The sequence below is a fragment of the Polypterus senegalus genome, chromosome 12 (genome assembly GCF_016835505.1).
Source record: "Polypterus senegalus isolate Bchr_013 chromosome 12, ASM1683550v1, whole genome shotgun sequence".
Lineage (NCBI taxonomy): Eukaryota > Metazoa > Chordata > Cladistia > Polypteriformes > Polypteridae > Polypterus > Polypterus senegalus.
In genome coordinates, this window is record NC_053165.1 from 158,454,616 (window position 1) to 158,482,344 (window position 27,729).

Genomic DNA, 27,729 nt, shown 5'->3' on the forward strand with positions numbered 1-27,729 from the left:
CAGTTTACTTAGTAATTTAGCTGCGTTTTTTGCAATATCTTGTGCATTCTTGCCACTTTATTACTGTTCGGTAAGTGCCACGTAGTAAAATTTTCACCTTAAAAGTCAGTTGTACAGTAAAAATCGATGGCTATTTAAATGGCTATCTGTAAAGGTAAAACTAAAAGGCGGCCCACGGGCCCGGCATGAATGTTTAGAATTTTTAAAATCCTCGACAGGATTCTGGTCTATTATGAAATTTAAATTGTGGACAAATTTTTACCCTCAAGAGCCTGAACTGAGTCACTTTGACCCAATGTCTCTGCAAATTCATTTTTTCTTACTCTGTTTCGTAAGAGAATTGTGAAATTGTGTGTATTTCATTGTTAGGTTTTCTGCATTAAGTGCACTTTTCAGACAATTGCTATTGAATGTTGATGTTACGTAGTTTGATGTTAATCTCGAGTTGTTACGATACTACGTCGTTATTATTATTCATGTTCAATAAAGGCTGGCTGGTGGCGTCGCAAATAATTCAGGCTCCTTGGTCGGTCTGAGTGCGCATGTACGGTGAGTGTCGAATGCGAGATAAAATTGGCCTTTTTTACACTGCAGCATCAGGGACAATTTCTTCTTAATCCGGCCCTGCATGTGTGAATATCCATCCATCCATCCATCACCCAACCCTCTATATCCTAACTACAGGGTCACAGGGGTCTGCTGGAGCCAATCCCAGCCAACACAGGGCGCAAGGCAGGAAACAAACCCCGGGCAGGGCGCCAGCCCACCGCAGGGCACACACACATGAGGGACATTCTAGGATCGCTAATCCACCTGACCTGCATGTCTTTGGACTGTGGGAGGAAACCCACGCAGACACGGGGAGAACATGCAGACGCCACGCAGGGAGGACCCGGGAAGCGACCCCAAGTTATCCTTACTAGAAGACAGCAGCGCTACCATTGGTGTACATACAATCAGCGCTTATTTCTTCACGATAAACTCCGGACTAGTTAAAGTGGCCAAGGAGCTCATGGTTGCCCTTTTACCGGAGTGTGAGCAAGTCTTGTCATTGCCTGGTTTAGTGGACTCACAAACCAAAAGTTAAGAAAGTTCCGGTCGATACCCAGACATGCAGCTAAGATGATTGGGGCTGACTTCGGAAGTGTGTGTGTGGGCATCGGAGGGCAATGTTGGAAAACCTGGAAATCATCTCAACCGATGACAGACGCCCATTGAACTTCAAGTACATCAGGGAGGAGAGTCGCTTTAAAAACCCGCACAAATCCATCCATCCATTAACCAAACTGCTATACCCTAACTACAGGGTCACGGGGGGTCTGCTGGAGCCAATCCCAGCCAACACAGGGCGCAAGGCAGGAAACAAACCCCGGGCAGGGCGCCAGCCCACCGCAGGGCACACACACACTAGGGACATTTTAGGGTCGCCAATGCACCTGACCTGCATGTCTTTGGACTGTGGGAGGAAACCGGAGCAGACAAGGGGAGGACCCCTGAAGTGAACCCACAGGTCTCCTAACTACAAGATATCCATCCATCCATCCATCCATTTTCTAACCCGGTGAATCCGAATACAGGGTCACGGGGGTCTGCTGGAGCCAATCCCAGCCAACAAAGGGCACAAGGCAGGAACCAATCCTGGGCAGGGTGCCAACCCACCGCAGGACACACACACACACACGAGATATATGTTTATATATAAAGTTATTACACAAGAAACTTTTATGGGCTCTCGAGATCTTTTTTTGCGTTCGCACGCCGCCGTGTTTCTGACATACGCGTATCCCTTTAGGGGGCTCAGTTTAGCGTAGACAGGGTTTGCCAGATTTCCAAAGTCACAGATCGGGACAGCCACCATCTCGAGTGACCAAAAACAAAACAAAAAGACTTTATAATTAAAATGATCTTCCTTGGTTTCTTAATTATTGCTCTATAAACCTGCATGATGTAAAAAGTAAAAGAAATCAAAAAAGAAACAAACATACAAGGGATGAGGGCGGTCCTTCAGTGGTGATGTCGGCATGGCCACACCTCCTAGGCTCCACCCACAAAGCACAACTAATGTAAGAAAACAGAAGGCAGTCCATACACAATACATAATAATACATAACATAATGTTAACTAAATGTATATAATCACCCAAAAATATTAAACATAATTAAAATATGAGTGTAAAAACCCCGGCTGAGCGACAACAATGAACACGGAGCTGCCTGCTTCTGGCCACACTGCTAATACCAGTGGTGACGTTGTGACATTGAACTCACTGTGTGATTTGTGGCCGTCACCGCGCTTTACTTTTGGATCATCGTTTGAAATTATGCACAGACCCACATGCCACTGTCTTTTCCCCCCAGTAACGAGGACCCCCAAAGCCTTGGGCACAGCGCCCGAGGTACATGCAGTCTGTAGGAACCAAGAGAGGAAGCCCTGGTGCCCTTTTTATTTTTTTCCAGAAGGACTTCAGTTACTTCCAGCTGCACAAACTCTCACACAGGAGAGGAGAAAATGACAAACTCTGTGCCATGGTGGCTCATATCATGAAAATGAGATTCAAAGGCCAGGATGGCAAGCTGATAAAGTCCTGACTTCTGCCAGACGCTGTTTCTTGCAATCAGGGGGAACTGCTAGAGATAATGGGACCCCCAGCCATGCAGCCCAAACCAACCCCACACGTTGGATTTGTGCTCACACCCCCCGAACCCATTTAAAGGTTTCGATGGCCTTACCTTTGCAGGTCGGTGTCACGTCTTGACCAAAGGGTCCTCCACCAGCTGGGGTTCAAATTCATGTCTGGTGTTTCCTTTGTTCATTCTTGGTTCTGTTTCCTAAAGGTGGGACCACCCGCCAATCACAGCCCCCTGCATTATAAATCCGGAGGGTCTCTCACAGCTGCTAGTGGTTCATTCTGAATGCACTTGGGAGTTGGTGAGCTGCTGCGAGATTTCTGTGCTTATGACTTGTTTCCGACGTTTTGAACCTGTGCTCTGTTCTTTACCACCCCTCGGATTCTGTACTGCGCCTTTGTGTGCTTGGACTGCCTTGTGGTTGCTGGCCACGTCTTTATGCCTTTTGTGCTCTTTGGAGCTGCAAAGTAGAACGGAGCATTTCATGAGAATAAACCTCTAATTTCATAAAGATCCTGCATTTGCTCGCTTATCTAACCAGGGTTTTACATGAAATGCCACCCAAATGTGGGCATTTTTGGAAGCGGTTTTGGGACACGTGCATTGGGACTCTGGGTCATGACAGCTGGTAGCTCTAATGTAGTCTCATACTTACTATGCAGTAAAAGTGACACTGGGCTAAGAAAATATGAAAAACGTAACCGTCTAAGATGAGCTAAAGTCTAAGTAACCAACGTAGGCCTCAGCGTTAAGGTTTGCAGGACACCGTGCAATGCGTATGTCCCTGTTATATGCCATTTGGTATGGGATTCGTAAAAACAGTGTTAATGACAAACAGAATGCATTTTATTTCTAAAATTATTTGTGATGCACCATCTGTTGGAATGACAATTGCAATGCATTTTATTTCTAAAAATTCTTGTAATGAACCATCTGTTGGAATGATACATGCAATGCACGTGTCTCATTTATAAGCCATTTGGTATGGGATTTGTAAAAGCAGTGTTAATGTTTGTGACGCGCCATCTATTGGAATGACAAACAATTTATTTCTAAAATAGTTTGTGATGCGCCATTTGTTGGAAGGACAAATGCAATGCATTTTATTAATATAAATGTTTGTGATGCACCCTTTGTTACAATGACAAATGCATCATAGATGTCTCTGTTATATGCCATTTGGTATGGGATTTGTACAAACAGTATTAATGTTTGTGATGTGGCATTTGTTGAAATGACAAACCCAAAGCATTTTATTTTTAGAATTGTGATGCGCCATCTGTTGGAATGTCACAGACATGTCCACCTGACAGACACACAGACACTTATTCTTTGATTAAGATGGATTACTTTGTTGGGCCCTTGAAGAAGGCCCTCTAACCTGCACGGAAAACCTGGGGGTTGGTGGCAGGATTGGCACTCCAGGCGCTGTAAGAAAACCTCACGCTGTTCCATTCCATCTGAACTAGTGTGGTGCTGAGGTGTCACCCATCGCATGGCTGCCCTCGGATCCTAATCTGGGATTTGCCATGTGGTGGGTGTGGCAATGCGCTCTATCAGCGCCTGGTGCTAACCTCCCTCTCTCTCTCTCTCTCTCTCTCTCCCCTCTCTCTCTCTCTCTGTCTTTCTCTCTCTCTCTCTTCCCTCTCTCTCTCTCTCTCTCTCCCTTCCCTCTCTCTCTCCCTCTCTCCCTCTCCCTGAGAACAGACAGTAACTTGTATCTTGCTATTCGTTTTATCCAGTTGGTGTCACAGTATACTTGGAGAATTAGACCTTGGCCCGTATTCATCAAATGTCTCAAAGTAGGAAATGGTCCAAACTGGCACAAAAACCTCAGAGTGAGGCAAATTGGTGCAACTCTTAGGAGTCGGAGAATTTTATTAATTATTCTCTAGTTTAGGGAACTAAATTAACGTCGCACGGATTGCCCCTGCCAGGGGTTTGTTTCCTGCCTTGCGCCCTGTGTTGGCTGGGATTGGCTCCAGCAGACCCTTCCGTGACCCAGTAGTTAGGATATAGCGGGTTGGATAATGGATGGATGGATGGATTATGGGGAACTCACGGGCTGTCCCAACTCGCTAAAAGCGGCCAGAAGATGGCGTTCAGGCAAAGATCGGCGCGCACATCAATGGATAAAGCAGAAAGTTTTGGAAACGCTGGACAACAAAGAACTCGTAGGGAAATGTCGGTTTGACTGGCACGGAATGATATTGGTAACAAAATGTGTGTGTTGCCTGATCGCTCCATCTGCGCAGAGAAGCCGCACGCTGTCAACTGAAACATAGACATAGAATTACTAGACGGCGCATGACCAACAGCATCGTACGTCAACGTCGGCGCCATGTTGCGAGTGGCACGCTATGGCGTGAAGTAATAGATAAAGATGCTTCACGCACGTGCATTACAGTAAACTATACGCGAGGTGACTCGGGCATTAACCGATACTTCAGTACTGTGTTGTGTAAGAACAAGACGAAGTCTAGAAATGTTTTAGAGATGGAAGAAGGCAGTCCGAGAAATGTTACTTATATGGGAGGAATTTATTTAATAATAAAAATTATAATTATTATTTAATAATCACCATTATTATTGTATAAATGGATATAAACAATTGCATTTAAACGACTCGCCAAAATCTGTTGTATGTAAACGATACTGTTTTAAACGTTACAGTTTTTTCATCAGAAAACCCGGTTTCCACGTCTACCTGTATTAGTTAAAATGGCACTTTTGCCACTCGCAATAGGGCGGACGCGCTGACGTATCGAGTCGACAGGGTAACACAGTGAATGCGGCGTCTGTCTATATACAGTATGTCTATGAGCTGAAATGTGATAAAGTTCCATGTGAAGCGCACGGCTCGGCGTGTCGCGATGTCATGACGTCATTTCTTCGCGGCTAAGCGCGCCTCGTCCCCGCCGTATTGCGCTTCACGGCTGCTTGTCACGTTCTACTCTGAGATCGGCCTGTTAGTCCAGTTCCTGAGTAATTCTGAGACGCCTGATAAATGTGACCTCCTGGCGTAGAGCGAAGGACCGAACACTTATGGTCACCACGATGCCACCTCACTCTTACGTAAACAGAATCAAAGTTCATTCATGTCTGTCCTCTTTTATCGATCGATTCTACAACACGCCCGTACCGCTGGGCACTGCAGCTCCCCGTCTGAAGGACAAAATGAAGCGGGCTAACGGACATCTTAAGTTTACTAGTAAATTCCAGACAATACTACTAACAAATGCACACATTAACATCTGACATTTAAATAAAGTTAAATTCACATTACTGGCAATGTGACCCAAAATAGAAAATCCGCAGTGGCGCCATACAATAAGGGATGCCAGTCTGAGCTTGGCATGGGGCTGCTGAAACTGCAGCGGAATCAGAGTTTACCGAGACCCCGTCACTGTCTGCACACTTTATTGGGGTGTTGATTGCATTTTAAATGGATACATTTGACATTTTTGCCCAGCAGTCTACACTCAGTCACCTTTAATGACAAAGTGACATGTCTTCAGAAAAGTGTGAAAATTTATTTAAAATTTAAAAACTGAAATCTGTCGAAGAATGATTTGCACGTCTCTCTCTCTCTCTCCATCTTTATGTCCTCCATGCAGAGAGTAGCAGTGCGGTCCTGCCTCGTGGTGATCGACAGCTTGGGCACCAGCTGTCCATCGAGAGTGACACCGATCTGTCCGAGACCGACGAGCTCATCGCCGAGTACGTTATCTTCGACCCCCAGAAGCCCAGGCCTCGCATCATCTTGATCATTGGTGAGTCCAGCCCTGTTGTTGTGGACATGTCTGTCCCTTTATACAAAATGACTTGTGAGCTCGTTCACGGTCTTCTGTATTTATACAAATGCGGAGGGTTGGGTCAGTCTGTCACACGTTTACTCACAAACAATTGGGGCTAGAATTTTGATCTTGGTCTTAATCAAAAGTGTGTGAAACGATACATGCTGAATTTGAGTTGTAGCAGCTTCAGGAAAGTTAGGGCGTGCCTCTTTCTTAGGTTAACATGATAGAAAAAAAAAGAACAGCAGCGCCATCTGCTGAGCATGAAGTGCATTGCTGAAGCTACACACAGCAAGAGGAAGAAGAATGGCAGCGCCATCTGCTGAGCGTAAAGTGCATTGCTGAGGCCGCATATCAGAGGAGGAAGAACAGCAGCGCCATCTGCTGAGCGTCAAGTACAGGATACAATATGCGCATGTGACAAAGACAGACAAACGCCAGCACAATCGCCCTGTGCTCCTGTCCTCACATGGTATGGACGCAAAATTCAGTGCTAAAAACGGTGATGGGAACACCAGCAGCAACATCTCCGGAGCATCAGACCAAACACAGGAGGCACATCAGTGACGCAGAACGAGAAACAATACGACAAAAAGACACTGAAGCACATGGCAAAATGGAAATGTTAGGCTTATTCTGCAAGAGCCACCTTTATTGGAGGACTGGGGCTCTGCGTGTTTCCTTGCTTGTTTCATTAATGCCATGAGCCACATGACGCCATCTCCAACAGCGTTGGCAATAATAACAGTAAAACTGATATAATAAATTAAGTTACAAGCAGAGAAAACAATGAAGAGTAGCTGAATTTCCCGACACTTTGGCCAAATCAGAAGGAACACCCAACCAACCGCTCCTCTCCGCACTTGGAAGGCATCGGCACAGGCGACGTTCGGTGTTGCCACCAAAACACTATGAGGCCATGGCTCATGGATGACCAGGAAGTTGCCAGTTATGTATAAGAGTGTGCGTACGCCAGGGGGGCAACTGGCATCTAACATCATGCCAATCCAGGGCTGTCTTGACGTATGGGCACTGTCCGGGGTTCACAATGTTTCTGATGCCTATTATGTTTCGGTTTTGGTCTCAAAACAGGGTCCCCAGGGCACTACTTTGCCAGCTAAGATACCCCCCGAGTAGGCCCACCTAACTCAGCCTCACTCAAACATTCTTTTATGCAGCAATTCTCAAATCGAGATTATGACTTGTATGGGTGCATGCCAGGTGAGCAATAAGGGGGTGAATTGGCGTCTGACACCATGCTTTTATTCTACAGTACAAGGACCAGCCAGATGGATGGGCACACTGCGCGTCGATCACACTTACTTATATAGTGCCTTTTCATAGTGGGTACCACATTAAAGCCCTAGTATTTGTGTAGGCCGAGGGCACGGCCTCTAACACCTTTGCTCTTCTTCCAGGAGGACCAGCCAGCGGAAAGGGCACTCAGAGCCTCAAGACGGCGGAGCGCTACGGCTTTGTGTACATCTCCGTGGGCGAGGTCCTTCGGCAGAAGATGATACACAGCGCCTCGAGCAACCGGAAGTGGGGTCTCATTGCTAAAATCATCACCAACGGGGAGTTGGCACCACAGGTCAGTCTCTGGGTGGCACTAGAGCACTTCCTGTCGAGGAAGCAATCACGTGTGGCTGGGCAGCGTCCAAGGAGACACTGAGGGGATCCAAAGATACCACGTGATGAGGAGCAAAGGGTGCGGGGGGCCGACGCTAAGGATGGACTGACCACAGACGAGTAGGGGGTGGTGGGCACAGGATAGACACAAGTGGAAGAATCCCGGTTTGGCCTCCTAGATAACTGACTCAACAAAACACGAGCTCATTGTGGCAACCCCCAGACATTCCTGTAGGTGGGCAAACCCACCGAGCAGTCGTCCAGCTCTGCCAACTGAAAGCCACTGATTGGCACAGTGTTTAGGTTTCTAAATCTTCATGCCTTTGTAATTTATGGGAATTCTGTTAGTTGCCAGCCTCGCTGTTGGTATGTTGAGCCTGAGGGGGCGGAGCCCTGTGACAACTCGCCTATGGGAGGGGCCTCAGCCTTTATTAGGACTGGCAGGCCTTGGCATCACGGCTGAGCCATTAGCTGCTGCTCACGTCGTTCGGATGTCATTTTTGGATTCTTACTCTTGTGGATTTTTATCTTTCCTTTTGTTTGTTCCTTTCTTTGGATTTAATGTTTCCCGTTGATAATTTTCCAAACTCTCCCCTTGTTTCTCGGTCTCTCGGTCATGGACTGAACTGGGAAGGAGTTTTCTTTTTCACATTCTAGATGTTTTCGGGGTCATAGTTTGCATTTGCTGTGGCACAATGTTCTAGAATTGTCGAGTTACGAGGGCAAATCACAAAGTAAAGGCAATTAGAAAATTACTGACGGAATATAACCCGTTCGCAATGGCTTATGGGTAAGTTCAAACACGCTCCGCTCTAGTCTACTAAACGGTCAAATGAACACGGATTCCCAAATCTGACGAAATCCATGGCATCCTCGCTGATCACTTGGCGCTCGTTTCAACGACTGAATTAGGGCCAACGATTCTGTGCATGTGCCCACACGAGGAGACAGCCCTGACCCGCAACCCTAATGGGCACAGTGTGAGATGACAGAAAAACCGGCACATTCTGAATGCCAGGGTCTCCCAGGAGCCCAAAGTGCATAAATCGCCCTCTCAACAGCACTCCCATAATGCCCTCTGGTGTCAGTATAAAACCCACCGTCTACTCCATAACGTTGTATGGTGCCAGTAGCGCCACCATAGCCTGTCCGGGTCAGTTTAGACTGAAGCAGCAGGGGGGTCTCCATTCCTTATTGAAGCAGCATGGACGGAGGAGCTGGGGACACCTAAAGGGACAAAGAACGAGACCATTACGGGTGGACAGTCGGACATTGGCAGCCGGTCTGGGATGGCGACTATCCTGGTTATTCATTGGGCTAACAAAGTGACTGGCAGTGACGGACCCTAAATCTGTGGACCCTTCTCCCCGACTAGGCATCGGGCATTCGACACTCCACGACTGGTCACTTACAGCACATTGCCGGTCACTCAGTCCTTCTAATGAGCGATTGAGATGGCAGTCAGTGAAGTGGCCTGAGCCCCCCAAACAAAACACTGAGGGGGTCTTTCCTTTTGCTGCCCTCCACTCATACCTGACGAATTTCATCCTCGCTGACGACTTGCTGCTCGTTCCAACGGCTGAATTAGGGTCAACGATTCTCTGCGCGTCTTGTTTCTCGACTTCGATCTTTGCAGTCTTGTTGACGTCCAGGTGTTCGACCTTTGCCTCCATCTTGTCCAGGGGCCTCATGTATAACGCCGTGCGTAGAACTCGCACTATAACATGGCGTAAGCACAAAAGCCGAAATGTGCTGATGCACAGAAAAATCCAGATGCAGGAATCTGTGCGTACTCCAACTTCCACGTCCTTCTGCTACATAAATCCCGATCAGCGTGAAAACTAACGCTCGTGCACGCGCATTATGTAACGCCCCAACTCCTCCCAGAATTACGCCTATTTGAATATGCAAATCAATATAAATCGCCCTTAAGCGCAGCCTTCTGTGAAAAGACAATGAGAAAAGCACGGGGGAAAATATAAGAATTTCAGCGAATACCAAGTGGAGGCAAAGGAAAAACATACTATTTGTTCAAATAAACCGTGGTATAATCAACAAAAGGAAGCTGATCGAGTGACATAGCGTGTTGGAGAAACTTGAAAGCTGAGATATCAGTCGCCGTGAAAAGGCGAGTCGTAGCCCACCGTCTGAGTGTCGTATGAAAGCTTATTAGAATACAGAGAAAAAAAAGGCACACAGTGGGGAAAAAGCACGAAATGTCAACTTCAGTCTCGAAATTTCACCTTTAATCACGTAGTTTATTTTGTCATTAAAGTAGAACATCATAAACTACATCTTAAAATTGTTTAATTAACCAGTTTCTCAAATCACATCGTAATTAAAGTAGCACGTTAAATGCTTTGTTTTGTATTTGATCTTCTACTCGTATGTGATCTGTGTGTGTGAATCACTACTTGCTTCTTAAACCGGCTCTCTTCCTCCGACTGGTCACAGAGTCCATGACATTCGTGATATTACAGCTCTCTGAATAACTAAAATACTGAGATGTATACGTGATGTCATTAAGACTTAAAGCACGTTATTAAACATGGGTTTTACAGCGCAGCGATTGTGCACGACCATCGATGAAATTATTTATTGCAGCAGTAAATCAGGGGCGGCTCTAGGCTTGTGGTGGCACTGGGCAGAGGAAGAATCGGTGGCTCCTTCGCCCGCCCGTCAGTGAGGTGTCTTATGCACGGCGGATGGCCACGCCCATTGTAGACACTGCACAGCCGCCTCGTGCTCATGACACAAGCGTTTAACTTTTGTCGAAATTTGTCGCTGTGTTTTTAGCTGTGTTGTTATTTTCTCTTTCTGTTTTATATTCAATATGTATTGGTGTGGCCGTCACTGCAGTTCTTACTTTTCTTTCTCCAAGTAACCGATTGCGATCTGTAAACTTAGAGCTCTGATTCTTTAAAAAGTTTAAGGAACACTGAACTATCTTCGTAGTACATGTTTAATTATTCTATCCTTCACGCCAGTCCCAGTGAAGATTATTTAAATGAAGTTAAAGTTTTACCTGTATAATATAACAAACATATTTTGCTGCATTTCATCTTAAAAATGATATCGTCATCATATGTAAATACGCGCTTTATAAAGTGGCTCAGGTTGTGCGATATTATAACTGTAGTGCAAGTTTACAGTGAGGTGATTCTACTTATAAGTACAAACAGTTCTACAAGGAGCAACTGATTGAGTGCATTTAAAGTTCTTGGGATTAAACTGTTTCTGAACCGCGAGGTCCGTACAGGAAAGGCTTTGAAACGTTTTGCAGTGGCTGAGATGGCGTGTCCTTGAAGCTGTATATCGATAATTCTCTTTCCGATCAGCTGCTGCTGTGATTCACACTCAGATACAGTGATATAAATACTCCGAGTCGTGCAGTGAGAGTAATATGGAAAAAGATGATCCTAACGGGAGGAGCTGAAAGAAGAAGGTGCAGTGAGAGGAACAACGCTAAGGCAGTTATGATATTTGGAATTCTATGGCTTTTCCCTGGTCCATTATATCGTTACGAGTTAATTACAATCAGATGCGTTACACTAATAAACAATATGCGGTTAGTTTCGGTGTATTTATAAAGCCGCGTCATGAAAATAAAGAGTAACCACACAGGAACAGTAGCACTGCTTTGACGCTGGGTGCCGCCAGTCTGCAAAACCGAGCGGAGAACTTGAGTACGACAAGCTATGAGGTACCGTGGAAAAGTGCGTGGATTTACGCCAAGTGTAGGTTTTATACATCGCGATTTGAACGTGGAAAAGTTCTTAGGCAACATTTCTGTGCGTACGCACCGTTTATACATGAGGCCCCTGGTCCCTACCATTCAGTGTCACTGTTGGCCCTGCTGATCAGTACATCGATATCCTTTCTGAATAATAGCATCATTATAACACTTTGAGGGCTGACTATTTTTTTCCAAAAAACTCAGTTTTCTGAAAAGCACACAATGCATTAGTTTCACACGTAAATCAAGACTGCTGTTGGCGCCTTTTCAGCATCCCTGGCAGCAGTGGCTGTGCAGGGGGAGCTCGAGGGCCAGAAGAATGTAACGGTCAGAAGCCGCTAAGATTCACACCGTCGAGAAAGACGGTGATTTATTTATTTTATATGAGGATTACCAGGGACAACCCCAGCCTTGGTACGACACACACCCACTGGGTGCTTAAACGACAAAAAAGTATAATGAAATTAAATTAACTAAATGAAAACAATAATACCACCCCTGATCCCTTCGGCGATATTACAATTAACAGATAAACATGACAAACACGCAGTAAAGTCCATGTATGAAATAATAGCGGTGAAGTTATGTCCAGTGATTTGAATGAAGCGAGGGAAATGGAAAAACACAGTCCTACTGGTAATTGCTGAAGTATGATGACCGATGAATGGTTCAGGAGCGCGCCTTCTTCCGTGAAAGCCAAATAATCCAGACAACGTCCTCAGTAACAGTAAACAGGTAGACGAATGATTCCAGACCCCAACAAACAACACAATCCAGGACACCAAGATGTAAAGCAGGAAAACGACAGGCAGTTCCACAGATAAATACAAGCAGCAAACGACCAAAATAAAACTTTCCTCCTCTTCGTCCCCTGCCCTCCTTTTGAACCCCTCTGGCCACCTTTGCCCCCAACAGCCCTGCAAGGACTGCTGGGAGATGCAGTTCTAACCAATGGTAGCACTGCTACAAATGCACGGCGGACCGGCTACCTCTTTGTCTTCGCACAGCAGGTGGGCGACGGTGGCAGTCGAGGTGTGATGTAATATGGCTTGTACCTCTTGTCATCATAAGTGGTGGTCCTCCTAGGCAAACGCTGCTGTAGGCATATCGGCTACATGAACACGTTCAGCACCACGCTCAGCTGGGGACCGATAGGCTGATGCTGGTACCTCACTTTCGTTTTCGATATCCATCTCCAGATCACTTGCATCAAACTCAGAGTCTGATTCAACAATAATACTTAAAACGTCCATGGAGTATTTTGCTTTGCACATTTGCTTTAGTCTCGCCAGATGTTGATGCCATTTTAGAGGCTGTTGGCTCTTCACTATTCATGCACGCACAGGGAATCGAAGTCAAATCAACAAAGCTAACTTTCCTTTAACCAAAGAGAGTCGAACTAAAACGTAAAGGCGAGTTTTGGCACAGTTTGTCACAGTTTACAGCCCATTACCATCCTCTACCCCTGAACTTCAACAAAAGTCAACATCAGCCCTGAAAGAGTTGATATCATTAGGACTGTTTTCTAGGGCCGGGGGTTTTTACGGTTCCCCTCTCCCTAATTTACAAACTTTAAGAGTTTGAAGCCTTTCTTTGAGTTTTGTGAGCCCTGCAATCACCACAGCAGTTGAGACGGGCGCCACTCTCTGAATTGTGAATTGTGAACTGTGAATTGTGGTGGGACCACCCAAACCTGAATCAAGGGATGGCACCAAACTGAAATCACCGTAAACTAAAGAAAAAGGCACAAGGGAGGCGCGATCAAAGCTGGGCACAGGTCAGGTCAGGTCAGGGTGTTGCCGCACCCGCCACACGATGAAAGAGCTCGGGGTCCCCCCCGGGCATTGATGTGATCCAGTCCCACCCATCTATCTGCCACAGACAGGTGCTACGTGGGCGTCCCCTTGGCGCCTGGTCCTCAACAATGAGCCGGGTCACCCTCGGATAGTTGTGCCACATGGCCGTAGTGCGGTCCCTCACACTGCAGGTCACGTGCCTCATTCAGGACTCTGTGAGCCACACAAAGTCAAACCAGTGGCGCCCAAGGACCTCCAAAGAGACACCAAAGGGGTCCAGTCTTCAGTGTCAGGTCACCAGATAGCGTCCATGTCTCACAGCCATATAGCGAGCACTGGGCTTGACCAACTCGGGCCTGGTCACCGACTCCAAGGTGGGTTAGCCTGCCCACTGTCCGACATGATGACCAAGCTCTCTCCCTCCTTGTTTGGCCCCAATACCCCAGCACTTGAGCCTCCATCCCATTTCACATTCTGGCTCTGGGTAGCCTTTAGAGCCCACCGAGGGGTCACTTTGCAAGTTCTAAGCTCTCATCAGTGGTCTCTGCTATCACTCAGTCCCTTGACTTGCCCACCAAAATGCATAGCAGGACTTCCGCTGTCCCACGTGCTGCTGCCACTTATCACTCAGTCGGGTTCTCCTCAATGCCCCATTAATGTGCCCTCATTAAGATGATAAAGCACAGCACCGCCTGGTGGCTCCCATTCACTCACACTTCCAATCAATGGTGGTCTCTACAGGGTACCGTCCCTGTTCTGCCCCCGACAAATAGCGTATGCCCAGCTCCATAGGGAGTAGCTGGCAGGTTTTCAGTGCCACCTGAAACCCTGGCAGTGCCTCTCCAATGAACTTTCATATTTCTCTCTCATTGCCAGGAGACGACCATCAATGAAATAAAGCAGCAGCTGATGCAAAACTCCGACGCCAAGGGCTTTGTCATCGATGGCTTTCCCAGAGACGTGGCACAGGCCATCTGTTTTGATGACCAGGTAGTAGGAGGGCACGGGGTCCGGTCGGGGTGGCGGGGGCATTAACCAAGAGAGATAGCCATTTCTCCCTCTTGCAGATCTGCCAGCCGGACCTCGTCCTGTTCTTGTCGTGCGGCGCCTCAAAGCTTAAGGAGCGACTGGAGAAGCGAGAGCAGCAGGGCCGGCCTGACAACAACCCCAAGGCCATCGCCCGACGCTTGGCAACGTTCAAGCAGAACGCGATGCCCCTAGTGAGCTACTACCAGGACAAGGAGGTCATCGTCAAGGTGAGCGCCCGCTGGGGGAGTGTGGGGAGGCCAAGACAGCGGACCACGGGGTGCTGCTCCCACTCCGCTACCCTCTGTGGTGGGGCATCACACGCTGATGGCGATAGATTGGGCAGAAAAAACTTCATGAAATGTTTAAAAAAAAAGTTTAGAAGCTTCTAGAACAACCGGGGTATGTTTGAGGCCCCTCGGTGTTTCGAGCGAGGAGATTCATTTATATTAACGGTAAGAGAGGAGGAGCGCCCCCTGGTGTTTGTAACTCAAAGTCTGTGATCGTTAAAAATGGCAGGGGCCACCCAAAGATGGTGACCACCACCTGGTTCGCCTCCATGCCAGGGCTGACCTACTCCGGCTGAGACAGAAACCCACGAAATACAACCTGAAAAAATAAAAAATATATGAAAACAAGAAAGAAGCACAACACTGTTGCAAAAGAGGGGGCTCCGGGACCACTAGAAATGCGCGAGTTTAGCTAAGAGTGCAGGGGTCACGGTCACATGACTGGTCGATGAGAGACCGGTGAAGTCCAGAATTTTATATTTTATTTAACTTAACAAACAATCGATAAACATAAACATGTAGGTAAACCAATATGGCGGAAAGAAGAAGCCACGCCCGGGCAAGGGGGGCGACCTTATTAAACCCTCTTACCACCATGATGGCCTCCCTAGGAGCAAAATTGGAAGAAACTGCTTGGACGCTTCCCAGCTTCCATCTGTGCCCAGTGTCTTCACCCCTGTTCAACTTATTTTAAAGTGGCAAAGAGCGGGCACCCCCTGGGAATATGTGCTTTATGTTGATGTTGGCCTGCACTGGGTAAAGTTGTGCCCTGTGATGACGTGGCACCACCAGCCTGGGCTGAGTTCTGCTTCGCCACCCTGCTTTTTGCCCACCACACCAATTTCGATCTGGGCCGAACGGGTGACTGGGACGTTTATACAGGGCAGAGGTCAGGCCGTTACAAACCTGTGGCAGGTTTTTCTTTGATGGGTTGGCACCACCATTTTAGACTCGGTATCCTTCATGCTTTGGTTTTAGCTGGACGCCAGCAGGGACGAAGAACAAGTTTTCCAGGACATCTGCGTCATTGTGGACCACAGGCTCTTCCCTGCCAAGGAACCAGCAGAAGGTGAGGATGACGAAACACGGGGATGGATTATGGACTGGGATGGTGGAGCACTGGCATACCCGGGGCAATCGACCAGGCACTATTGTTGGATCGATACCCACTTTCAGACTTCAGCACTGCTACCATAATGGGACCAAAGCTCATACTGGTGACCCCATGCCCCCTTTTCTAGTCGCACGACCGCGTGCCAACCTGGTGCAACGGAATAAGCCTTTGGCTCCCTGACTTGCTACACCTTTATGTTGGGGAGGGTCCCTCGTTGAGTCTCCAGCATGTCAAAGAGCCCCCGATGGAGATTTCAGCACACCAAAAACCGTAGATGGGTGAGCAAGGGTGTGGAGGGAATGGGGATTCCCACTGGATTAAAAGGGGGTGGTAAGGAAATGAGGGTTCCCTCAGAGTCTCCAGCACCTCAAAGAGCAAGGGTGAGGGTGTGAGGGGTGTCCCCCCCCCTTGGTTAAAGGACTTTTAACATCTGGTAATGGAAGTACCAAACTGCTGCTGCTGCATCGTTTTAAAAATTGGGTTTTCCGCTTCTTTGCCAGTTCCGGTATATCACACAACCCTAATGGGCACAGTGTGACATAACTGAAAAACTGTTACCTGTACCTGGGCTCCTCCTAAATCCAAACCCCCTACAGCACCTTCTGAACGCCAGGGGCTCCCAGGACCCCGAAGTGCATAAATCACCCTCTAAACAGCATTCCCATAATGCCCTGTGGTTTCAGTATAAAACCCAACGTCTACTCCATAATGTCGTATAGTGCCAGTAGCACCACCATAACCTGTCTGGGTCAGTTTGGACTGAAGAAGCAGGGGGTCTCCAAAGACCACAATCCATCCCTTATGAAGCGGCATGGACGGAGGAGCTGGGGAGACCTAAAGGGACAAAGAGCGAGACCATTACAGGTGGACGTCAGCTGACAGACGTCATTGTTGCCAGCCGGTCACTTAAGGGTCTGGGATGGCGACTGTCCTGGTTATTCATTGGGCTAAAGAGGCGACTGGCAGTGACGGACCCTAAGTCTGTGGACCCCTCGGCCCGACTAGACATCAGGCATTCGACGTTACATGACTGGTCACTTACAGCACATTGCCAGTCACTCAGGATGACACTGGGCCGCTGGGCATTGTGCAGTCTTTCTAATGAGCAATTGAGATGGCCTGAGGCTGAAAAAACACTGAGGGGGTCTTTCCTTTTGCTGCCCCCCCACTCAAACCTGACATGCTGTCTCTTCCTAAGGAGCCCTTAATGAGATGTGGGATGAGGTATTGGGGTCAGGGGGACTGACCAGTCTTCGACCATTAAAGCATCAGAAACCAATCCCTAGGAGATGGTGGGCTTTGGAAGTCTGATCAGAGTCTATTCTGTGCATTTTAGGGGCCAGCGAGCTGGACCTCAGCATGATAGCGGAGAATGGCTCCGATTCAGACGAGACGGACGACGAGGTAAGGAATGCCAACGTTCACCCACGTCTCAAATCCCGTTTCCGTCGTATTCCTCTAATTAATATTCTCTGTGGAGCTCAGACACCCCAACACCCAGGGGTGAGCTGATCTCATCTTAGGATCTGCTAGTCGCTTCCTGCGGACCCTCACAATTGGGCAGTACAGCAGTAACTCTGCTCATCTGGGGTAATGCACTAGGTGGTGGTAGTCTGTTGACCGCTAATCAGCGGAGTGGCCTCAGGTTGGAGGATATGAAGCCTTTGTGGAACACCCATGAAGTCACCATGGGCCCCCCAGACCCACCCCTGACTCGTGCCAATGAGGGTCTTGTGGTAATAATGCTGAATACACCTGGTCGTCTTCATCATACCCCCTCAGTCTTCAAGGAATACTGAGAAAATTCCAAGTACCCCAAGGCGAACCAGTCGAGGGTCTTCTCCCAGTGGGCTTGGCCTGCCCTGGCACTCCTCTTGAGAGAGTGGTCTTCACTACATGTTCAGATCACACAATCTGCCTCCTCATAGTTGTTCTTTTTCTCCAAGGGGGTTGGGGTCCATTGTTTTGGATCACTCCATTTCATGCCCCCCTCACCCCTTAGCAAGGATGGTCACTTGGGCTTCAACCCCACCACATCCATCCATCCATTATCCAATCCTAACACAGGGTCACGGGGGTCTGCTGGAGCCAATCCCAGCCTACAAAGGGCACAAGGCAGGAACAAATCCCGGGCCGGGCGCCAGCCTACCGCATCTCTCCACCAATTACAATCCTGGGACAGGGAAACGGGCGGAGGGCAGAATGGGCGCTTGCAAGTGTGCCACCTGGTGGCCCAATCACAGGTTGAGCAACTGTGGCCATTTTTCAGATTTCCGAGTTAAAGGGTGGGATGGCGAGGAGTGATGGCCTTAATTAGACCCTAACTACTGTAGGATTTGGGATTTTTAGGAAGGGAAACAAATGTTACCCTGTGATGGATTGGCACCCTGTGCAGCGGTTGATCCTGCCTTGTTCCTGATGGTTGCTGGGATCGGCTGCAGCTTCCCCGCGTCTCTGCTCAGGATTACTCTGCGGGTAACTAATTTTTGCACTGGAGAAAAAAATCAATGTGACTGATCACACCGCATGTCTGCACTCCTCTGCTTACAGGCTGAACACGACTGCATGACGTGCCCACCAGAAACCGCAGAGGGTAAGTCTGTCGAATGCTATTTAATGGTGGGCTGCGAGGGCTGGAAACGACAGATGGGGAAAGAGACCCCCAGGAAGAAAAAAATGTGACCAATCATTCCATGAAGATAAAAAGGTACAATCGGTTTTCATTAGCCATGGCGGGGTGTGGGGGCTTTGGGGGTAGGGGTGGGGCGGCTGATGTTCCTGAAAAAGTCCACGGATATGGAAATTCCAAAACGGAATCACAAAAGTGGTCTAAAAGTCTAAAACTGAAAACGCAGCGCAGCAGGACAGTGGCTCAGTGGTTAGCGCTGCTGCCCCACAACTTCACAGTTCAGTCCCGGCTTACGTGGTAGATGGGCTAGGAATCCCGCCTCACAGCTCTGTGGCCACGGGTTCAACCTCAGCCTGCTTGGCATATGAGCGGCACAGCGGTTAGCGTTGCCACCTTACGGCCCCAGGACCCTCAGTTCATTTCCACCCTGTTTGTTTGTTACAGTTGCACCCTGACACTTCAGCGGACTTGGGGTCAGTTTCAGCCCGGTCACAGATTGGGTGGCACAGAAGGTTACACCTCTAGAAACGGCCGCTCATTTCCACCTTAAGCGTTGTGTAAAGAGCACCTCACAGTTCAATGGACCCCAGTAGTCGAGCAGACGGCAACCAAACACACAGCATGGTGGGCACTGCCCAGTTCAGCGAGGTCTCTGCACACATTGCGCTGTGGGTAAGGTCTCATCTCACCTACTATACGAGGGGCACAGCAGTCAGCATTGCTGCTTCACAGCTCCAGGACCCTCGATTCAATTCCACCCTATGCTTTGCTTGTATAGCCCAACGGTTAGAGCTGAGCCCTCACAACTCCATGCACTTGGGGGGCTCAGTCTCGGTTTGGTGCTTGTTTAAAGTGGCATGGTGGGTCGAGGTCCTGCCCCATATCTGTGGTGACCTGGGCTTCTCAGGACCCTCAATTCAGGCCCACCCTATGTCTTGCCTGTGTAACCCAGCGGGGAGAGTTGCTCCCTGACAGTACAGGGGTCTTGAGGTGGGCTTCATCCCAGTTGTTGGTTTGCTTTGCTACCTCACAGGTCCATGGACCCGGGTTTGAGATTTGCCTGGTCTCTATTTCTGTGGCACAGTGCTTTGAGTTGCTGCCTGTGGCCTGTAAATGACTGACGTCTCACCCTCAGCTGATGTGTTTTGCTTCTTTGTGACCCCATTAACAAATGAACGGGTCCAGAAGATGGACGGAGGGGCGAAGGGTACAAATCTTTATAAAGAGGAGCTGAGAAATGGTGATGGGCTCAAATGTACACAATGCCAAGCGATTGGCACACAATCCCAGCATTTAAATTTTTTGTTCATGAAATATTCTAGCATACAGTGGCATGAATGGAACAGGGTTGTGCCCTGCAAAGGATTGTCATCCTACCCAGAGTTGGTTCTGGCATTGTTGCCTGTTGCTGCCAGTGTGGATAAACACCACTGAGCCCCCATGACTTTGAATAAAACCTCTTTACCTCACTTCACTACCCACAGATCTTTGCAGTGCCAGGCACTAATGCCCACCAGTAGTGGCCAACAGCTTCATTTGAACACCCAAGACAATGAAAGTTAAATCTGCAGAAGTGGAGTAGCAAAGTGGCACAACAATCTGTGATGCCGCCTTACAGCTCCTGGGACCCGAGGCCAAGTCCCGCTCTCGCCGTGAGGGGTGTCCTTCAATTACTCTCACATTTACTAAAATTGCATGTTCTTCATTTTATGGGCTAGAGAACAAAAAAACCTGGATGTGATGCCAGGACTTACTCAGTGCATGCAGACTGCGCACAGCCACCGACAACTGAAAATCCATCCATCCATCCATTTTCAAACCCGCTGAATCTGAACACAGGGTCACGGGGGTCTGCTGGAGCCAATCCCAACCAACAAAGGGCACAAGGCAGGAACCAATCCTGGGCAGGGTGCCAACCCACTGCAGGGCACACACCAAGCACACACTTGGGCCAATTTAGAATCGCCAATCCACCTAACCTGCATGTCTTTGGATTGTGGGAGGAAACCCACGCAGACACGGGGAGAACATGCAAACTCCACGCAGGGAGGACCCGGGAAGCGAACCCGGGTCTCCTAACTGCGAGGCAGCAGTGCCACTGCGCCACCGTGCCGCCCCAACTGAAAAATGAACCCCCAATATTCCAGGAGCCATGAGGTAGCAATCCTCTAACCACTGTGCCTGCCCACACCTACGGCTTTTGAAGTTCAAATTCAGGTCGATCTGAGAAGGCTGTGGCATTTAGTCAATTCGCCTCCAAAGCCAAGTCCGATTCCTGCAGTGTCATGTCGCCCAAAATGGCACGCTTGGATCATTTTAGAAAAGGTCACTTGGTAAGAACAAAGGATGGAGCGTCCAGCCATAGGTGTGCGTGCGTGCCGAAATGTCACCGGGTGGGATGAGAAGGAAGGGGCGGGGCTTTGCGATTAAACTCCACCCTCCCTGCTGAGCTGCGGTCACCGCTGGAGACAGAGAGAGAGAGAGAGAGAGAGGACGAGAGCGAGCGAGTGAGAGAGAGAGAGAGAGGGAAGAAGAGCGAGCAAGAGAGAGAGAGAGAGAGAGGGAGGGAGGTCGAGAGAGAGCGAGCGAGCTGCCTTTAGAGTCTCATCACGGACCATCCTGCTCAGACTGAACTGCGAGAAACTCCTAAAGGAGAGCACGTCCACAATTTAGGGATTTGGCATTTAAACAGAACGACCAAATTTAGAAAAAGAAAAAAGCGCGCACAAAGACGTTTAGTTTACAAATCTAACTCCGTCCTGGCGCCCCCTGTCGCTACACCGGTGTCTATTCCAATCAACTTCGCAATCAGTAAGTCCGTTTATGTCTACTTCAACTCACTTCATTAGTGCGCCATACTCTTATTCAGAATTCCAGCGGGATTTTTACATTTATTAGACATTTAGAAAGATGTGGGTTTATGCTGTAACTATTGATTTGCCCTATTCTCTGTGGTTTTTCTCCCCTAATTGTATCCTTATAACAACAATTACCAACAAGAAAAGCAAACAGTTGCAAACCCCACCAAAGGCAGCAGCTACTTTAGCGTCGGACCCAAAAACGTGCTCATCCAGTTGTCTGTATATCCGTCCAGTTACCATGTCTCTCTCTCACTCCAAGAGATGGCACAGCACAAACATCTTTAGTAATCAAATGCATTGCACATGCCATTCTAACAGATGGTGCATCACAGATATGATCAGTGCTTTTACAAATCCCATACCAAATGTCATATAACAGAGACCTATGCATTACACTTGTCATTCCAACAGATGGTGCATCACAAACATTTGTGGTAATGCATTTAATTATTACAGAGGTTTGTGGTGCGCCATCTGCTGGAATGACAAGTGTAAGGCATTTTATTCCTACATGATTATCAAAGTACGTTTCAGTAGAAGGTGCACTGCAAACCTTAATGCCGTGGTTTAGGTTGATTACTTCCATTTCAGCCCATCTTACACAGGTAGCACAACTACTTAGGAAATAATGGAGTAACTAATCAGAACAGGCCCAACGGGGAAGTGTGCATGTGTTTTGGGAGAGAGTAATAGACGCCCAGCCTGAGTGTATTGTTTATTGTATTAAATCTATCAACTGTGGCTCGGCCTTAAATCAAATAAACAGCATTTCTTGTCTCAACCTTGGCAGCGTTAGGGGGATCGCTGAGAAAACCTCACATAGACCCTTGAAGAATGTGCAAACTCCACAAAGAGACCAAGTGTGGGATTCAAACTCGACACATAGGGTGCCAGGGAGAAGCAATGCTAGACGGGCACAGGCCCACCAGCTCTTGAGGCTCACAGATGGACGCCGGCGGCACACGTTCAGCATGTTGAAGTAAAACGCAGGCATCCACCGGACTGGGATTTGCACCCAGTCCTACCCTCCATGTCACAATGCCGCCCCATGTTAAATCCTCTCTTTTCACAGATAAGTTGCATCGGGTTCACGTTATATTCATGTTTGGTGGTCCCGGCTCTGGAAAGAACACCCAATGCCAGCGGATCGCGGCCAGATACGGATACCCGCACTTGGCTGTGGGTGAGCTGTTGAAGCTGGAGGTGGCCAGCAGGTCTCTAACAGGGCAGAAAATCAAGGAGCTCATGGAGAGGGGGGACACGGTGCCAAAGGTGAGCCAGGGAGTGCCAACTTTATCCTCCTGGGAATGAGGGAGGGCACTGCTTCATAACATCTGCTCTTTGCAGGAAATCGTCGTGGCGCAGCTGCGAGACGCCATGCTCAGGAGTTTGCCATCCACCAAAGGGTTCGTGATCAGCGGCTTTCCCACTGATGAGGGCGATGGCCAGAGGGAAGAATTCGAAAAGGTGGTGAGTTTTGGGCTCAAGATGAAAATCTCGTTTGAGACTCATGGAGGAAATCCAGCCTAAAAAAAGGAGAATCTTAGGAAGCCCTCCCCACTTTAACCTTGGGGGATACATGACTTGTTGGAAATCGAGGGCATTGGGATGACAGAGCTGAACCACCAGGCATCCCAGCATATGGCAGCAGTCAGGAGTTCCAACATCAGACCTCGCCATTTAACTTGACCCCTTGGCTACAACTACATTTATGAAATTAGACCCCAAGTAATAAAACCAGGGGAGGCTTTCTCCACCCTGTAGCATCATAAATATGGAATCTCATCTTCTAACAAACACTCCAGCCCAAAATAAAACCAGCAACAAATTATGGAGGAATAAATAAATAAATAAATGTGCTCTCAGTGCATGCCATCCAGAAGATCAGCCTTTAACTCTGCCCAACAGGCCGCCTGTTAAGTGATAACCAAGGCCTTCCTTTCTCTGCACCAGATGTCTCTGCCAAGCTCATCTCCATGAGGTGCTGCTGGAGCAGTGGAAGCTCCCAGCCCATCACGTCACTTACTTGTGCCCTCTACTGGGCTGAAAGCCTCCTGAACCATAAACAGAACCGATACTACAATGTAGCACCCTCTAGTGGCCCAGTTGGGGGGCAGTCCCTTTACCAGCAGGTGGTTGGAAGGGCCCACTGTTTGCGTACCTTACAAAAATGACAAGTGTCTCTGTATCTGTGTGTCCATCTGGTTGCCATGTCTCAGTCACTTCAACAGATGTCGCATCACATTTCTAGTAATAAGATGCTTTGCATTTGTCATTCCAACAGAGGGGGCATCATAAACATTAAGGCTGCTTTTACAAATCCCATACCAAACAGCATATAACAGAGACTTAAATATGGCATTTGACATTTTAACAGATGACACATCACAAACACTAAGACTGCTTTTATGAATACCATACCAAATGGCAGCATATGTGACATAGATATTACGTTTGTCATTCCAACAAATGACGCATCACAAACATTTGTAACAGAAAGATGCACTGCATTTGTTACTCCAACAGATGGTGCATAACACATGTGAACACTGCTTTTACGAAACCCATACCAAATGGTATATAACAAGACGTAAAATGTAAAATTTCTCACTCCAACAGATGGCGCGACACAAACACTTGTAGCAGTAAGATGCATTTCATTTGCCACTCCAACAGATGGCACATCACAAACACTGCCTTTACAAATCTCATACCAAATGCCATATAACAGACACATAAATATTGCATTTCTCACTCCAACACCTAGCACATCACAAACACTTGTAACTCTGATGCATTGCATGTTTCACTCCAACAGATGGCACATCACAAATACTAATAGTGCTTTTACGAATACCATACCAAATGGCATATGTGACATAGATATTGCATTTGCCACTCCAACAGATGACGCATCACAAACATTTGTAACAGAAAGATGCACTGCATTTGCCACTCCAACAGATGGTGCATAACAAATGTGAACACTGCTTTTACAAATCCTATACCAAATGGTATATAACAAGACATAAATATTGAATTTCTCACTCCCAACAGATGGTGCAACACAAACACTTGTAGCAGTAAGATGCATTTCATTTGCCACTCCAACAGATGGCACAAACACGAACACTGCTTTTACAAATACCATACCAATGGCCTGAGACATACACTGACCTAAAGGATTATTAGGGACGCCATACTAATCCGGTGTTTGACCCCCTTTCGCCTTCAGAACTGCCGTAATTCTACGTGGCATTGATTCAACAAGGTGCTGAAAGCATTCTTTAGAAATGTTGGCCCATATTGATAGGATAGCATCTTGCAGTTGATGGAGATTTGTGGGATGCACATCCAGGGCACGAAGCTCCCGTTCCACCACATCCCAAAGATGCTCTATTGGGTTGAGATCTGGTGACTGTGGGGGCCATTTTAGTACAGTGAACTCATTGTCATGTTCAAGAAACCAGTTTGAAATGATTCAAGCTTTGTGACATGGTGCATTATCCTGCTGGAAGTAGCCATCAGAGGATGGGTACATGGTGGTCATGAAGGGATGGACATGGTCAGAAACAATGCTCAGGTAGCCCGTGGCATTTAAACGATGCCCAATTGGCACTAAGGGGCCTAAAGTGTGCCAAGAAAACATCCCCACACCATTACACCACCACCAGCAGCCTGCACAGTGGTAACAAGGCATGATGGATCCATGTTCTCATTCTGTTTACACCAAATTCTGACTCTACCATTTGAATGTCTCAACAGAAATCGAGACTCATCAGACCAGGCAACATTTTTCCAGTCTTCAACTGTCCAATTTTGGTGAGCTCGTGCAAATTATAGCCTCTTTTCCTATTTGTAGTGGAGATGAGTGGTACCCGGTGGGGTCTTCTGCTGTTGTAGCCCATCCGCCTCAAGGTTGTGCGTGTTGTGGCTTCACAAATGCTTTGCTGCATACCTCGGTTGTAACGAGTGGTTATTTCAGTCCAAGTTGCTCTTCTATCAGCTTGAATCAGTCGGCCCATTCATTCTCCTCTGACCTCTAGCATCAACAAGGCATTTTCACCCACAGGACTGACGCATACTGGATGTTTTTCCCTTTTCACACCATTCTTTGTAAACCCTAGAAATGGTTGTGCGTGAAAATGCCAGTAACTGAGCAGATTGTGAAATACTCAGACTGACCCGTCGGGCACCAACAACCATGCCACGCTCCAAATTGCTTAAATCACCTTTCTTTGCCATTCTGACGTTCAGTTTGGAGTTCAGGAGATTGTCTTGACCAGGACCACACCGCTAAATGCATTGAAGCAACTGCCACGTGATTGGTTGATTAGATAATTGCATTAATGAGAAATTGAACAGGTGTTCCTAATAATCCTTTAGGTGAGTGTATGTATTGCATGTGTTTTCCAACAGATGATGCATCACAAACATGAAAACTGCTTTTAAGAATCCCATACCAGAAACGGTATATAACAGAGACCTAAATATTGCATTTGTCATTCCAACAGATAGCGCCTCGCAAACATTCCTAGTAATGAATTTTATTAGTACAAATGTTTGTGAGGTGCCATCTGTTAGAATGACAAATGCAATGCACTTTATTACCCCACGCATTTATAAAGTACATTCCAATAGAGGGTGCACTGCAAACTTTAATGTGAAGGTCTGTGCCGATTACGGTTAGTTTCATAAATGACCACCACTGGGCCATTCACTCGCCAGCTCCGTAACACTTGACACATCCGCCTGTCCCTTCATAGTTTTTACCTTCATTTAACAAAATCTTTAAAATGGCACACAAATTACACGCCACCCTAAGCAATGTCCCAATTACTCGCTCATTCTTGACGGACACAACCTAAAATGAACCTGAGCACTGAGGCAGAAGCAAGGACCCCAGTTTTCGACTGCGTCTTTAGAGGGTCTGCAATACTCATACAAATCCTTTTTTTTGTGTGTGTGTGTGTGGCAGGTAGCAAGTCCTGAAGTGGTGCTGCTGCTCGAGTGCTCGTCAGAGACCATGGCAGACAGACTCTACATCCGAAGTCTGGTCAGCCAGCATCACCAAGATGAAGCCTCCATCAGGATGAGCACAGAGGCCTGCAAGAAAAAGCTGGAACCCACCATTGCCGCTTATGAGAAGAGAGGACTTGTGCACAGGGTAATCAGTTTTTGTCACAATTAACACAAAGGGGACATTAACATTCATGTATACTTTGGTGACACATTTTCCGCAGCTACTAAGACAAAAGATTTTGACACTCACAGTTCGGGGGTCTCAGTTCACATCTCCTCCTGGTCGCTCTGTAGGCTCCCCAAGTTCTTTCCATGTCCGCCATGTGGATGAAATCTGCACGCGTCCCAGAAGGTGAAGCAGCAGCTGGCCAAACTCGGCCCAGGAGTGAGTGGGGGCAGAGAGTCCACAGGATGTCAGCCTCACTTAAACACTGGGGTGCCCAGTTAACACTGGAGCCATCCCCTCAGAGCGACTCCGCTGTGTCCTTGTTTTTCTCAGACTCCCAAGTTTCCGTTTGTGTATTTCTGTTAAGACCCTTCCAAAAATTTAAAAGTGGCAGCAACACCGTCAGTGTAATACAAACAAAAATTAAAAGAGCTGTTGGCGAAAAATTACAAAAGGCACAGAAATACGAGCAGAAAGAAGCAAAGTGCTCCATCACCCCTCAGCTGAAGCGACACAGTGCCACCATGCTGCTTTGTCAATGCCCAGGTTAATCAGCCAGCCCAACTGCAGCAAAGGGGGCACCCAAAACATAGGAACTGCAGCTCAAAAGCCTTCAACTCCGAAATCTTTTACTGTAAGGTAAGGACCACCACCCCAAAACCTACCAATTGGGGGGGGTTGGGGTGTTATGTGAGGTAAACTCCGCTTCCAAAGTCACTCAGGAGAATCCAAACCCTGTCCATCCAAAACTTGGAGCTGTCACCCCCTTATACCAGCTGGTGTTCTTGGTATTATTGTATGGGCCATACCTGTTAACTGGTGGATAGGACCGGCTGGGGGGGTGTTAATACAAGGGTCCTACAAAGTGCTGGGCGCACAGCATTACTGCAGCAATTGGACGGTTTGTCACCAAAAGTGTCCAATCAGAGTAAAAGCTCGCCAAAAAACTGTTTAATATGCTGATGTTGGGTTTTAGGGGGCCCAGCCCTTCACTGCCATCATTGTCATAGAACTGCACCTTGGGGTGACTTTCTCG

General features: G+C 47.7%; 1 protein-coding gene across 2 annotated transcripts in view; it reads left to right on the forward strand.

Moving 5' to 3' along the window:
- LOC120540025 (adenylate kinase isoenzyme 5-like) overlaps positions 1-27,729 on the forward strand; it is a 41,770-nt gene that overhangs the window by 10,904 nt on the left and 3,137 nt on the right. For both annotated transcript variants that reach the window (XM_039770471.1, XM_039770473.1), the window contains exons 3-12: positions 6,245-6,400; positions 7,843-8,015; positions 14,462-14,575; positions 14,653-14,841; positions 15,880-15,970; positions 17,352-17,419; positions 18,566-18,608; positions 22,578-22,777; positions 22,853-22,975; positions 26,484-26,672. In XM_039770471.1, coding sequence (XP_039626405.1) covers positions 6,245-6,400; positions 7,843-8,015; positions 14,462-14,575; positions 14,653-14,841; positions 15,880-15,970; positions 17,352-17,419; positions 18,566-18,608; positions 22,578-22,777; positions 22,853-22,975; positions 26,484-26,672 — 1,346 coding nt within the window. The remainder of the gene's footprint in view (positions 1-6,244; positions 6,401-7,842; positions 8,016-14,461; positions 14,576-14,652; positions 14,842-15,879; positions 15,971-17,351; positions 17,420-18,565; positions 18,609-22,577; positions 22,778-22,852; positions 22,976-26,483; positions 26,673-27,729) is intronic.